This window comes from Pezoporus flaviventris, unplaced genomic scaffold, assembly GCF_033815535.1.
Source record: "Pezoporus flaviventris isolate CSIRO_AGI_PZ_B2104156 unplaced genomic scaffold, CSIRO_AGI_Pfla_v1 ptg000031l, whole genome shotgun sequence".
Classification (NCBI taxonomy): domain Eukaryota; kingdom Metazoa; phylum Chordata; class Aves; order Psittaciformes; family Psittacidae; genus Pezoporus; species Pezoporus flaviventris.
Genome location: NW_026892579.1, coordinates 7,428,724 through 7,443,348, shown reverse-complemented (window position 1 = coordinate 7,443,348; position 14,625 = coordinate 7,428,724). Strand labels below are relative to the sequence as shown.

At 47.3% G+C, this 14,625-nt stretch overlaps 1 protein-coding gene across 1 annotated transcript; it reads right to left on the bottom strand.

Moving 5' to 3' along the window:
- Positions 1 to 1,597: 1,597 nt before the first annotated feature.
- On the bottom strand, positions 1,598 to 14,354 carry DDO (D-aspartate oxidase). Its single transcript, XM_061460121.1, has 5 exons — positions 14,103 to 14,354; positions 8,724 to 8,932; positions 8,435 to 8,543; positions 7,443 to 7,619; positions 1,598 to 5,337 (listed from the first exon to the last, which is right to left on the bottom strand). The coding sequence occupies exons 2-5, from the start codon at positions 8,893 to 8,895 to the stop codon at positions 4,770 to 4,772; spliced, it is 1,026 nt and encodes a 341-aa protein (XP_061316105.1). The 5' UTR covers positions 8,896 to 8,932; positions 14,103 to 14,354; the 3' UTR covers positions 1,598 to 4,769.
- Positions 14,355 to 14,625: the final 271 nt, after the last annotated feature.

Sequence of the window (14,625 nt, the reverse complement as noted above, 5' to 3'; positions counted from 1 at the left end):
TCTACTATGCTGCTACCTTCATATTTCTGTTTCCTCAATATACTTTTTTTTTAAGCTCTCCCCATATGACATGTTACAGACCTAATGGATTCAAGATTACTCCTTGAGATCTGTTGCAGCACCCAAGTCCTCCAAGCTTTATAGCTGTGTGGGATCCCATCAGGCACCCACGTTTCCACTGTGCTCAGCGTCGCTGCATTTGCTCTTTGAGACGGAGTGTGCAGGTTTCAACTGCTTGATCCAACATCTCCCTCTTGTGGATAATAAGGTGTAAAGCAGGATAAATAAAGCATCGTACAACATACGCGATTATTTAATAGCTGTGGAAAAAAAAACAACAAATCTCGGTCCAGACGATTATCTTCTAATTATTACACTTATTCCTAATGAATTTGAATGTCTCACACTGAAGGTTACCTCAAATAGCATTCGACTGGAAACGAATCGTAATGAATGGTGAATGCCAATTTTTGTGTATTTTCCAGAAATTCGGCAAGTCTATGGCGTTGTTTGTGCAAAAAAGATCAACAAAATTCCCTGTTGCAGAACACTATTATTTTATGCTCAAGCTCTAAAATCCATCATATAGCCCCTCTGCTGTCTGCAACTGCAAGGATTGAGAGAAATGTCTCAAAATACAGTCGTTCTCTTTCTGTGCCATAATTACATCCTTGAAGTTCCCCGTGAGCGTGACAGATCGGTTACCATCTGCCCGGGATGCCTATTCAATGTAGATCAGAAAATGTGGATAAGAAGGAAATATTCAAGTATAGTCCAGTTAACTTTTGTCCAGACATGCCTGGGCTTAAGAAATGGCACAAGGATAAAATTCTCTGCACAGGTGACAGCTAAGTCCTTCTTTCTTTAGGGTGCTTTTCATCATCATAGGAAGTCAGGGAGGTTTAATGACCTTCCACTGTTAATCCTCTCCTACATAAGAGTGTTTCCCTGACACTTGCTCTGCGTTTCTAGATGAAGACTGCAGAGACAATGCAACAGCATAGACAGATTTGAGATCAAAATGGAGTTTTGCAAGTTCCTCAGCTTCAGCTGGAGCTGGAGAGTTAATCTTTGCTTCAGTTCCTGGCAAGGGTCTTGGGTGAGGAGCAGAAACTCAGGGATGGTTGATAAGATACTGCCAGAGACTGACACCCGAGGCTAGGCAGCTGAAGTAAGAAAGGATTCATCTCAACAAACTTCAGCTGCCTAAAAGCCAAGCAGTCAGTGTCAGTGAGCCATTTTTCAGACACTGAAACAGCATGACTCACCTTTGCAGGCAGATGTATAGTTGGCACAGGGCAGCGTCACTATATATCTATGGATATATTTTAGAATATTTAAATTTGCCATGCCTAGGGAGAAAAATGAGGGAGGGATATGCGAGTATTCCCAAAATATTAGGACATATTCTTGGCAAGTTGAAAGCTTCTGGAACAAAAAGCAGAGACATCTGAGTAGGATGCTCAGCCCTTGTGTGGCATCACCTTGGCAGGGAAGAAAACCTCTGTGTGAGACAGTAAGGTTTAAAAGGAATATCATTCTGGAGATGGGGAAAGTGAGCAGGCAGAGAGGAGCAGGAGTTCATGATGGCATGTCCTTAATGGTGCCATTTTGACTTCTTTATAACTGCAAGTAAGTGGGAAATGACAAGGTGCAATCTGGACAAATAAATCCCCTTTAACAGGACACAGGAGCTGGAGCAAACAGGATGAATGTACACTTGTTTCTATTTGCTATCAGTCTGAAAATAAGATATGGGTCTAAAGTGCTTGATTTTTATGTAAGGATATTGAAATATCAGAGACATTCCAGAAAAATAATTACTGGTTCATTGTAATAGCATAATAAAAATTACATGGCAAAGAACCGAAATAGATCACTTCCAAATGAGGAAAAGGACATGAACTCTGTCAAATTACAAGCAGAAACAGAAAGGCAGCCTAAAAAAATATTTTGAGGAAATAAGTAATAGACAAAAAGCTTCCTCTACCCCAGCAGGAGCAGGGAGCTTGCTGGAAGGTTCTGCAGATGACCAGGATATGCAGTGAGCAGATGATCAGCATGGCAAAGAAGCCTGAGAGAAAACAAGCCCTAACACAACAGTTAAACAGATTACTTGTGTCTGCATTCAGTGTAGAAAAGTTTAGTGAAATTCCAATAGCAGAGCTATTTGTTAAGGGAATAATGCAGAGAAGCTGCCTCAGATTGAAAGGCCATTAGATGAGGTTTTAAAACAAATAGATGGAAGGGAGAGTAGCAAATTCATGAGAAGCAGATTTTAAGGAATGCAAATGGGAAATTGTTGCACTATTAGGACTGGTGTACAAACTTTTACTTGAAACAGCTGGAAAAAAAGGAGAATGGTTCATGACATTGTTTTATTTTAAGTGCTGTGAGGGATCTGGAGAAATGCAGACCACTAAATCTAATACCGGTAGCAGGGAAATGGTAAAAGCCGTGGTAATACAATATTTGCAAGGAGAGATACACACCGAGAGGGAAGAATTGGCAGAGCTTTGCAGTGAGGAGCTATGAAGCTGTGCTTCACAACCCTCTTACGGCTTCAGAGGAAACAGTGAAGCTGCAGACTAAAGCAACCATTCAGTATGATCTACTCAGCTTCTGGAAAGCCCTTAGTAACATCTGTCACCAGGGATTCATAAAGAAGCTAATCCGCCAAGGGGTAAGAGGGAAGATCCTCTCATGAGTCAGCAACTGCATATAGGATAGAGAGACAAGGTAACAATAAATCATCTGTTTTTCACAGTAGAGAAAAGTCACCAGTGACATCTTGTAGGGATCGGTGGGCTAATACACAGAGCCATCAGTCAGGCAGTAAACAGTGAAGTGGCTCAGTCTGTGGTGGTACCAGCTTGTTCAAGATAGTAAAATACAAACCTGCCTGCAAGGAGCTACAAAAATCATCATCACCAGAGCCTTCTCCAGCCTAAACAACCCAAACATTTCCCTTTTTCCAGTCAGTGGGAACTTCACTGGACTGCCATAACTTCTCAAATATGATGGATAGTGGCTTAGCCAACTCACCCACCAGCTCCTTCAGGACCTGCAACTGCATCTCATCAGTTCCCATGGACTTGTGCACCCTCAGGTTCCACAGATGGTCTCATACCTTTTCCCATGTATTTTTACATTCCATGTTAGCTGGGGACAAAGCTGCAGTTTGACAAGCCTTAAGCCAATACTCCTGCCAAAGCAGCAGCTCTACCCTTTTGTACTCCTGGAAAGGACAAATGATGGGTGGGGGGAATGAAAGATTAGCCTTCAGAGCTGAGGAGAAGAGGGCAAGGCTGCTGAAGGCAGGGTTGGCTTAGGCTGATCCCAGGTGTTTATTGACCTATAGTTAATTTGGTGATGTTTCTTCTGACGGCTGTCTCTTGTGAAGGAAACCATCCTCATACCCCCTGAGAACAGCAGGAGTTGGCAGCCATGTCTGAATGTGGCCTTTCTTGGCCCTGTCAGGTCATCACAAATGAAAAAAACCCCTTTGTTTATGAAAGGAACACGAGAGAAGTGACCTTTGCTCTATTATTAGAACTTTATCAGTTCATTTCACTTACGTGAACTCTTAAAGGATTTTGATTTGGTTTGTAACTATAAGCTCAAAAAAAAACCCTACACAAAAGTGGATGTTAATCCTTCTGAATAAGCCAGTTAAGATCTAATAAGTGGCTTAATCCCTGGAAGACCTATACTCCGACAGTAAACTCAGATTTAGGAGTGACTACCTTCAGCCACATCAAACGCTTGGGGAATTGCCGAGAAGCCCACTTAGCCTCTGCCACAGAGTGAGTGTCTGGGTTCTGGTGGTCTCTGAAGCTGGTGTTAAGATCCTTGTTGGTTTGTCTCAGATTCATTCATACCAGCTGTTGCAAGGAAAGCAGCCAGTGCCAATGCAAAGTAGAAAAGAGATGCTTGCACTCCCAAGACCACTCTGATAAACCCTCTCTGTCAAACACAGGCCACGTCAATGCTGCTCGTAGGAGGAAAAAAATCATCTGTGTCTGTGAGCAAAATCTGAAGGGCTTGGAGACAAAAAAAAAAGAGATTTGCAAACAGGTGTGAGAAACGGTGTGCAAACCCACAGCTCATATGGGGCAACTTCTCTCAAAACTTTGCATTAAGCTCCCTGAGGTGTAATATGGGTGAATGCAGTGATCAGTGTCACATACCTGCTCTTAAAATCACACTTGCCTGGTCATTGTGCACTAACATTGCTTTCTGTAAGAGCTGACCCTGAGCACTGGAATGCAGCACTGCAGGAATCTTCTTTTCCTTGTAAACCATATGGAAAATTGTAAAGTTTGTTACCAAGATGGCAGGAGTAAAGGCAATACTAGATCAGATTTGGCACAAGAGGAAACAACTAGTTTTTACTGAATGTGAACGTAGTGCATCTGATATCCTCCAGCTGCACATGAAGAAATGCTAAATACTGCAGCAATGTGACCCCCATTATGTGAAGAATATTTAAATATCCTGCCTTCTCTTTAACATGAGGCTAGAAGAAATGCCATGGGGCAGAAACAATGCCAGACGGAGGAGGAGCAAAAACTGGACAAATATTTGAATCAACTCATCATGCCTTTCCAAAGCAGCAGCTGGAAGCCAGGTGCGATACCACTCAGCCTCTGCAATGGCACAAGCTGATGTCTTAGGTTTCTTCTATCCAGTAATGGAATAGAAGTCCAAAGCTGCTACTAGGAGATGCCACACTAGCCTGTTGTAAATGGAAAGGGAGCCTCTGGGATTCAAAGCTTGGCCTTTGATGAGGAGCCTTGCAGGGCAGCAATGCACTCTCCCACAAGGCAAGCAGCTTCTTTGGCTGTGCCCCTGTGCACCGAAAAGCCACCTGCACCATGACCATAGTTGTGGACCACCAAGAGCTTAACTCCTCCTTGACTCAAGACCTCTCTCTGCAGTCTCACACACTGCCTGGATGGCCTCAAGCCCACCTTCACCTGAATGTCTTGAGCTCCCCGCAGTGAGGGCTCAAGGGAGCAGCATCTGTTAAAGATGTCTTTGGTAGTGCCAGGGTCAGGGGAGAGACTCCAGTTCTCCTTTTCCCTGGTTCCCCCCAGGGTTATCCTGTGTATGCCTGGGTAGATGTAAGTTAAGCCATCCCCATCCCGGATGAAGTTTTTCACCCAAGGAGCATGAACCTTGAGTACTTGTCCTCTGACAGGAAGGAGCTTCTTGTCCCCTACCAGCTGGTGGGCTCCAATGCCTGCACAGTTGACGACTATGTCATATTTGCTATGCAGCTCCCACAAGTCTGCAACTTTTCTGGTGTACATCTGGATGCCGGTTGCTTTCAACCTGCAAAAGACCACAGAAGTGAGGCAGAGAAGAAATCCCTAAACCCTCATGTAATTATTATGGACATTCAGTAAATGAGATAGATTGCCTTTAACACAGTGGTCAAAACCAAACAGGTTGGACAAAAGGCAAAAAAGAAAAAAAAATGCTGTGAGGTTTCTGTATGTTATTTGTCTGATTTGATCTCATCAAAGCTATTTTTTAGCATACTTGGGCTGGAAAAGATGCATCTGGTTGATCAATATTAGACAAGGGTCTGGCATAAGACCCTAGGCAGACAGTCAGGTCCTCATGTTCAAGCCAAATTCCACCCTAAACTTGCCTGAAGCTTGAAGCCCTTCCCTATGGAAAAACATTGGCATGAGATGGAGCCCTGCATCCTGCCAGCTGGATCCAGTTGCTGGGGGTCTTTAGTGGGGGTACCAAGTAGGAGATCCTGTCCTTTGCAATAGTCTGGCAGCTGGCAAAGTGATCAACCCCACTATAAACCCATTGGTTTCCCTCAAAGCAGTGAGTTAGCAGAGGATCCAGGGCACGGCTGATGCTCTGAGGGTTTGGTTTGGCAAGGCACTGAGGCTGGCTGGGAAGAACAGGGGAGGTCTCATGCAGCAGCTCTGGCTGGGCAGCTTGCTGGGAGAGCTCGTAAGTGTTGTAATTGGGACTCTGTCATCATGACATAAAAAAATACACCAATAAAAAAACTGAAAACTCCTAAATTCAGGCAAGCAAGCAGGAAAAAAATCCTGAAGCCCATTTTTGGACCAGAAAGGTGGGCAAAGAGACAATTTTCCTTGTGGATTGCCAGGAGAATTGTCTATAAATACTGCTTGAGTCACTAGGGACTTGAGAATTAGTTACATGTTTAATATGCTTTCGCTTCTGATCACCAGGGAGAAGAGAAAGAAAAGGAGCTTGATCATCTATTAGACTACATCTTTTGAGAATTAAATTGGCTACGGCAGGAATAAGGAGAGAGCAGAAGTCACATGGCAGATACTAAATGCGTTGTACAACTCAGTTGCACGTCAGCAGAAATTTCTGACTCGGTTAGGTAATGAAACATGATGGAGAATTTGCACCAAGGAGACAGCAAAGACCTCACATGGCACTGATGGCACTGAAGTACTCCCAGCCTGGCTGGCTGCTAGAACAGGACTCAGGTTTTCACATTTTGCAGTGAGATGAAAGGCATGCAAGAAGCCAGCTGAGCTGGCAGTTTGTACCATGGTGTCAGTACACGTTTCTTCACTTAACCTCAAATCAGCTTGCAGCCTATTGCTTTCTCTCAAGAGGAGACAGCTATTGTCTCACTTTATGGGTACTTAAGTGGATTAAATGCACATGCCGGATGTCAAAACCTTTTTAGATCTGCATCCTGACTTTCCTGTGGCTATCTAAAATCCACATATTTTGGGGAAGCTTGGAAACTGGCAGATTTTCTAACCTTCATGTCAATCCAGGCATGAACTCTAAAGCCATGAACTCCTGAGAGTCAGGGCATCAACCGTCTTATACAGGCAATCATTTCCAAAAGATTTGCTACAAGATGATACTATTTGACCATTTTTTACCTGACTGGATTAAGAAATTAGTTCAATTGTTGACCAAATTTTAGCTTAATTGGTCCATCTTGCTTCTTAAGTGCAGGCTTCAGAGATAAGACATCTTTCTAGACATGCCCATTCTCCAGGGGTTGGACATATCTTCAAGAACAGAGGGGTATTATTTGGGAAGTTTAACAAATGAGGAGCACCCACAAGTTTTCTTAGGAGATGGGAGGTGCCCAATGTACCTTCAAGGTCTGGCTGGCCAAGTGTGGCCCTGTGGTTGTGTCAGTCCTATGCCCAGAGCCACTCCTGCTCTAAGCCTGACTGTACAGCTACAGTGGTAGAAAGTGGACATTGCATAACTGGGGCCTTTCACATTTTGAAAACTCATTTATTTCTGGTGCTTCTCCCCAAGGGAGAACTTGCTGAATTTTCCCCAGTGAGAAACAGCCCTTTGCCAGTTTTGCTCAAACCTAAGGTTCTCAAGAAATCCCGAGCTTGCCCCCAGTCCCTCTGCCTCCATTTCTCTCCATGTGCCCATCCTGCAGCAAAACCAACCTTTTCTCCAGCCACAACAGGTAGGGTGGACAGTCACATTTCAGTGTTGTAAAGGCCTGACCAGATCGATGCTGTGGAAACTTCTGGAGTTCTGCTTTGGACATTGGTCGAAATGCCAGGACAACGTCCGACCAGAAAGGTAACTCTTCCTTGGGAGTGTTTTTAAAGACCTGCCACCTAAAAGGACACATGACAAAAGCTGCAAAACGTACTGCTATTGCTCTGCCATGTTATGTGTCACAGCAATCTCTGCACAAACCCAGAGATTCAGGAACCTGTTTCCCACTCATCAGAGTAGCTCAGCAAGCTTAACAGCAATAGGGAACATTGCTGCCTGCTACTGCAATACCTGCCTTGGCAAACAGGCAGAGGGCTGCCACAGCTGAGCTTGAGGGTGACACACCATAGTAAATGAACTGGAGAGAGTTCTTCCAACTATACTGCATATACTTCCAGCTGTAGAACTACAAAGTCCCCTCACCACGGTTGCAGCCACCCTGGCTGGACCTGCACATAGGGTCACTTGCACACCTGGTCACAGCTTTTTGGGTACCCATAAAGCTACAGTGACCAGCCTCAACACTCCCAAGAGGCGAATTTCTGTACGTAATAGGCATTATTAAAAAAACCCAACCCAACACACCCCCTGCAACTGCATTCGTATACCTAGCTGCTGAAGCTGGAAGACCATGCAGCCCCATCCCTATGGAGACCACCTATGCTGCAAGCAACCGGTGGATGACAGTATGGAAAACATCAGTTATTAAAAGACATTTGGTGCTGGCCAGTCTTGAGTGGTTTCTCTGTGTGCACCTATGAATGATTTTTGCTTCAAAATACATCATATCTGAGCAGCTGCAATTCAGTTTCTTGGGAATACTCCATGAAGTTACTCCATGAAGGGAATACCCCTGAAATCCGGCAAGGAAAACCTCTCTGCTCCAGCACACAGTATAGACATGCTAAAGGCTGCCCCAGGGGGCTGTTCTTACCCAGAAACCAGGTGAATGCCAGCCTCTGATGCCTCAGTTGAGTTGCTGATGGCAAAAAGGTAAGTAAAGGTCTCTTTGAACCACTGCTTCTGCACGTGGATCGGTGTGTCTGCAAGTAATCAAAACCAAACACACAGAGAGGAATAATGTAAAGAACAGAAACGTACAATCCAGTGTTGATGAACGCAGCTTATGGCACTCTTCTTCCTGAATCTCTGTGCATCTCTGCACATGCGGGCACACAGCAGCATGAGGTGCCATGAGCAGCACCACGCGGGGCTACACATACCTGGGTAGGTGTGAGGGATGAGCATCCCAGCTGCAACATCACTTGTTGTGTTGGGGCTGAACTGCTCTGAAAGGATGGTCACAGAGCAGCTGGGATAAGTCTCCATGATGCACAGCGCTGTGGACAGGCCGATGACTCCCGCACCAACCACTGCGACCTTGGGTGCTGCCATCCCCAGGATGACGTGCCAGAGGAGAGAGGTACCTACCCTGCATTTGAAAATCACATATCCAGATTTTTGAGAAGTATTCCAATAGCCACTACCCCATCCTCAGCACAAGAGCAAAGGCAAGAGAACTATCTGTATGTACAGCACTGGTGTTTATGCACTAGCAATCCGGGGCAAGGGTTTTTCAATGTACCTGCGGGAGTGAGGCACTCATCAAGTTTTCTATAGTGTCAGAGGCAAAAGTTTGAGCTCTGGGGAAATTAGCTTTCAGGCACCAGGAGCAAAAGGGTTGTTTGAACATCAGGATCTCCAGCAATGAGGTTTGTCGCTGCCTGGGCAGTAGAAGCAAATTGCACAGGAGGCAAATTGGTTACACGGAGCAAAGAGTTCAGTGCATTGTGGATGATGTTTTTCTTAACATGCATCTTAGTTCCTCTGCTGTGCAGGGCTCCCCCTCTGACCCTGACGACTGGGTTAGCGGCATAGGTCTGTCCTAGAATGTGTGAGTTTTAGCTATTAAACACAATGCATAGTTTCATGGGTACAGCCTGGCTGTTTACACTCCCACATATAAAACTTGCTTGAGCAATGATGCCTTGGTGGGAAAAGTGTGAGAAGAGAAGCTACCTGCACCCTGGGGGATTTTGTGCCCCTAGTAACCTGAGGTCTCCAACCTATCCTTGCCCCCCAGTACCTGCCTGTGTGACCCCCTGCCTTGGACAGATTTGTGGGCATCTGAGGCTGCCACTTTCCCAGCAGCACATGGTGGTACCCAGGAGCCAGCCAGCCTTGCTGCCCCAAGAGCCTGTATATTTGCCTCTCTTTGCCTTGCTTTATGTCCTGGAGCAGCTCCACTCTACCCCTCAGCATCTTCAACTGCTGATCGCTACTCCAGGGGGTGCAATATGTCTGCTTTCCCTAGTCCAGACCAAGTCTGGGAGCTTGGCACCTGTCCTAATGAGTGGCGCACATCTCCTGGTTGATAATCACCTGGCTGCCCATCCCAGAGAGGTGCCAGTCTATGTGCCTGGCCACAGCCACCCAACAGGTTTCACACCAGTGGAGACACGAAGCACAACTGAACTGTGCAACTCAGTGCACCCTGCAAACTCCCTGAAGGCAGGAGCTAAATGTCCAAAAGAGACCAGGCAAGCTCAGAGGCAATAAATCCCTCAGCAGCTTTGAAACAGGTGATTTGGATGCAGTTGCTGGCTCAGGTGCTCCTTCAAGGGGTCACTGTGAAAAGCTGAGCATGGATGCAGGGGGAGAATCTCCTTGGCCTATGGGTCTTATGTTTGCCTGGAGTATTCTACCAGTATTCACTCTTGGAAAGGATGCTGAGTAAGACGGACCTTTGGTCTTGCCTCCTTATGGTCTTGCTTCCTGTTATGGGACTCACTCACCCCTGACTGTAGAAATCCAGCCTTACTAATTGCTTTCCAAGAACTTTTCCTGGAAACCAGTGCCTGCAGTTTTAAGGACAGGCTGATTTCCCATCATCCTGTGGCTTTTGGTGTCTGATGTAAATTCAGGCAAGCAGACTGTGTAGGATTATGATAGGTCAGGTTTATTTATGAGATCCGTGCTCACAACTCTTCACACAGCTTCTCACTTACCCCTGAGGTTTTCCTACTTAAAATTTGATGGTCTACTATGTAGGAAGAGAGAGAGGAGCAGGTATCACTGCCCATCATTGTCCATCTGCATCACAGCCAAGGGTTGTTACAACCCCTCTTCTTCCACTCAGGGCAAAGTTTAAGCTTCTTCCTGTTAATTATTACATCTTCTTTCATAAGCTGACTGTAAAAGTTTCCCCCACACAGTAGGAAAGAAGATGAAGAGCAGAGGTAGAAGATACCCTGAACCTGAACCAGAATCACTGGCCTGCATGGGTTGCCACTCACAAACCACATCTGAAAAAGGGCTGGGGCAAGGGGAAGAAGAAGGGGAAGAGGAAGGGGAAAGGAAGGGGAAAAGGAAGAGGAAGGGGAAAGGAAGGGGAAAAGGAAAAGGAAGGGGAAGAGAAGGGGAAGGGAAATGAAAGAGGAAGAGAAAGGGGAAAGGAAAGGGAGATATTAGCAACAAGAAATGGGAGGGGTAATAATGATAAAAATACTTAGGAAAATTGGTTCTGAGAGAGGTCTCTAAACACGCTTTTATTAACAAACCTTCTCACTCAGCCTTGGCAGCTGTGGAAATGGCATACGGCTCTTAGCATGCCCAGTGAGCCTCCCAGCTGTTCATGGATGACCAGAGTCCTGCTTTTTCAGCCGCCCCTGGGATATATGTGACAGGTACATTATGCATCTGCAAGAGATGTGCCCTTCGTTGCCACTCGCCACTCTTATTCGCAGAAGCCCTTGAATGGTGATGGAGATTGAATTTCCTGACTGACCTCACTGTTGCTGAGGGAGAGAGGGGAGCTGCAGCTCGGCGGAGGGTCAGGTTTCACAGGTCTTCCCAGTTTGGATGGGATTTTCAGTATCAACTGATCTCAATGTTGCAAAAGCCAGCTAGGGCGAGGAGGGGCTGCTGGTGGGTCTGCAGCCTGCAGGAATGGCTCAGAAGGCTGTTGAATTCACCATTTTTCAAGCACTTACTGCTGCAGCCCAGGAGCACATCAAGCCCTAATGTGTTAATGTGCCAAAAACTGACCGCCTGTAAAGCAGGAGCTACACACAGCTTGTATCAGCAAGTGCAGCTCAGGCTTTGCAGAGCCACTTACCTCTGCAGGTAACTGTCTGATGACCTGCAGGTAACCTCTGCAGGACTGTCCTGCACAGCCTGCCTCACCTGGAAGCCTTGTACCTTCTGGGAGAGCACAGGAGGAGAAACGGTATTAAGCTGATGTGGCAGGGCAGCTTGATGCCAGTGAGGGTGACACCTCTTGCCCCCTCAGACTGGCTTGTGCTGAGGGGGTTGCAAAAATCAGTGTTTAAAAGGCTAATCAGTTGCAGTAGGTGTTGGGAAGACAGGCAAAGGATGTCAGGTACTGCTTATCTCTGTCCTTGCTTAGTGTCAGAATGGGAAAAAAGCCAGACAAAGCCACCCGGAGCTGTAATTCCCCAGCAAAGAGGACACCAGCTGCCTGACACAGGCTTCATGCCCCTGCTGTCCTCCTGCTCCTCCCAGAATGAATAGGTATTTTTTAAATTGAGATACTTTGTGATGTGACTTAATGATCCAACTCCTGCAACTGACAATGCTGACAATGTCAGCCTCATGTGATGCAAGCAGGTACTTACTCTTTTTTGCCTCACACAGCTGTATGTCATTACTGAGTGCCACCAGCCTTCAGCCTTATAACATCATTCTAGCAGTGAATAGATCAGTATGGATAAACACACTGGTCAACAGCACACATACATGCACACACAAATCTGGAGAGGGCCTTTTAACAAGGGCATGTAGGGATAAGCTGAGGAGGAATGGCTTTAAACTGACAGCGTGTAGACTGAAATAAGATATTAGGAATAAGTTCTTTGCTGTGAGGGTGGTGAGACACTGGCAGAGGTTGCCCACAGAAGCTGTGGCTGCCCCATCTCTGGCAGTGTTCAAGGCCAGGTTGGACAGGGCCTGGAGCAACCTGGTAAAGTGGAAGCTGTCCTGGCAGGGTGGCTGGAACCAAGGTCTCTTCAAACCCAACCCATTCTATGATTCTGTGATTTTATTACACACAGAGAAACATGCATACCCACTGCCAGCTGCAGCTGTAGCCTCTTGGCCCTTGGTCCCTCCAGGCTGTAACAGACCATGGGATACTGGCATCCCTCAGCTGGAAGAGCTGCATAAATGCTCTCACTTTGGCATCACTGCATTACAGACAGAGCCGCTCACCATGCCCTTTTCTCCCTATGGCTCAACTCCACATGCATGCTTCTCTGGCAGGCTGGATACTCTTAGCTTGTGTTGCAACCTGGCTGACCTACTAAGCAAAGCATTTTACACATGCAAATAAGCAGCTGAAAAAAACCCAATTGAACTGTTGACCAGAAAATGGGTAAACAGGAAGTAACCAAAACATGTTACATTTGAAAGCCCTGTAGGGATTGGGTTTTTTATTAACTCTCACTATACAGAAGTGATGAAACATTGCTTTGGATCTCCTGAAGCTTACAATAGCCCCGGAGCAAAGGCTCCAGCCTTTCTGAACTACCATAGAGGGCTCCTTATCCACCAAGGCTGCTGCACCAACTGACCCTGTCCATGTCCAACGTGGAACACTTTATCCCTTCCTTTATTCTTTTGCAGTTCACTCTTTTGCTTATTCACTTCCCCTGTTTACAAGCTCCTGCAGTGTTGTATCCTTTTGCCTGACCGCAGAGTGGGGTTCTGTCAGGCTCTTTGCTAAAGGTAGTTAGAGATGCTCGTGAAGCTTGAGCCATTCTTAAGTTTGCTAAGGAGGTGGCCCCAGTTTTGGCTTTTGACTCTGACCTGGTCTCTCTTCCGTCATCTGGGCTGCTTTGTGAGATGTACATTTGGGACCTGCCACAGGAAGAAGGCGAGGGTGCGCTCTCTTCACCGAACAACTCTGGAAACTCCTTGTGATCCCCTCAGCCTTTCTGCACACACAGCACTACTGCCAGAAAGCAGGAGTCTGATCCACTATCACAGGAGACCCGAGGGCTCTCAGGGAGGCCTCAGCTCCTCTTTCAGATAGGTGTTCCCCTATGCATGCACAAGAAACACCTCTTACAGGACAGTAGGTTACACCCACCCTATGAGCCACCAGCAGCAGTAACTTCCACTTGCAGCACGTACACGCAGAGCAATGCGCTGGCTCTTCTCCAAACCCAGGGAGGTCTGCAACCCTCTTTCCCTGCAGGGAGCTGCTGAGCCTGCTGCCTCTCTGTGCGGGGAGAGGGGAAGCAGGGAGAAGAGGAGGTTTGGCAGGCCCCCGGCTCCCCCGGGGGGCGGGGGCAGGGTAAGGCAGAGCAGCCACAGCCAAACCCTGCGGCTCGCCGCTCACGCCACAGCCACCCGTGACAGCCACCGCATTCATACTGCGCAGCTGCCCCCGTCTGTGGCCTGAAGCTCTCCCTTCCTGAGCTGACAGAGCTGGTTTGTGCCAGGTCCCTGTGCAGGCCCCCCCCAGGCCACCTTCCCCGGCCAAGAAGGGCTCCGTTAGCTAACATTTCCCTCTTCGACTGGAAGTAGTCCAAAAAAGCCCCACCAAAACAGCACAAAGAAGTGGGCAGAGAAGGCAATACCTGGTGAGGAGGAGGCCCCCGTCCGGCTGCAAGAGACACCTTCCCGGGAAGTGCGGGGGAGTAGGAGAGCACGGAGCGCGTTGCCGGGGAGGAGGCTGAGGGGCTGTTGGCAGCTCCCTTTCCCCGAGGTGGCTTCCCGAGCCCCCAGCTCCCCGTCCCTCTGCTAATGAAGGAGCTGTTTGTGCCCAGGCAAAGGCCACGTCCAGCGCTGGCACCTCTCCCGGAGCGCCCGGCCGCCGCGCGTTGGCGCTGACGAAGCTTTGCCGTACGCGGCCTGCTGGTACCTTTTTTCCTGGGTGATTTCCCCCGTGCGCTCGCTCCAGCGCTGCTGCTGTCCTGCACAGAACACGTTGTCCTTTTAACTCTCCTGCCAGCAATTAACTGTGTTCTGAAGCTGTCCCAAGATTGCCACAATGCTTGTGCAATCGTGCTAGCAGTGAGGATGGCAGCAACACGAGCGTGTCGCTGGGGCCAACCATTTCAGTCATCACAGGTCAATGAAGAATGAGTCCCTGCTAAACCG

Excerpts from the sequence above, each read along its gene's own strand:
- DDO (XM_061460121.1), bottom strand. The coding sequence starts at position 8,895 with ATGGCAGCACCCAAGGTCGCAGTGGTTGGTGCGGGAGTCATCGGCCTG. Across the intron at positions 8,544-8,723 it reads CATCCCTCACACCTACCCAG|ACACACCGATCCACGTGCAG; the intron begins GTATGTGTAGCC and ends GATTACTTGCAG. Across the intron at positions 7,620-8,434 it reads GGCATTCACCTGGTTTCTGG|GTGGCAGGTCTTTAAAAACA; the intron begins GTAAGAACAGCC and ends GTGTCCTTTTAG.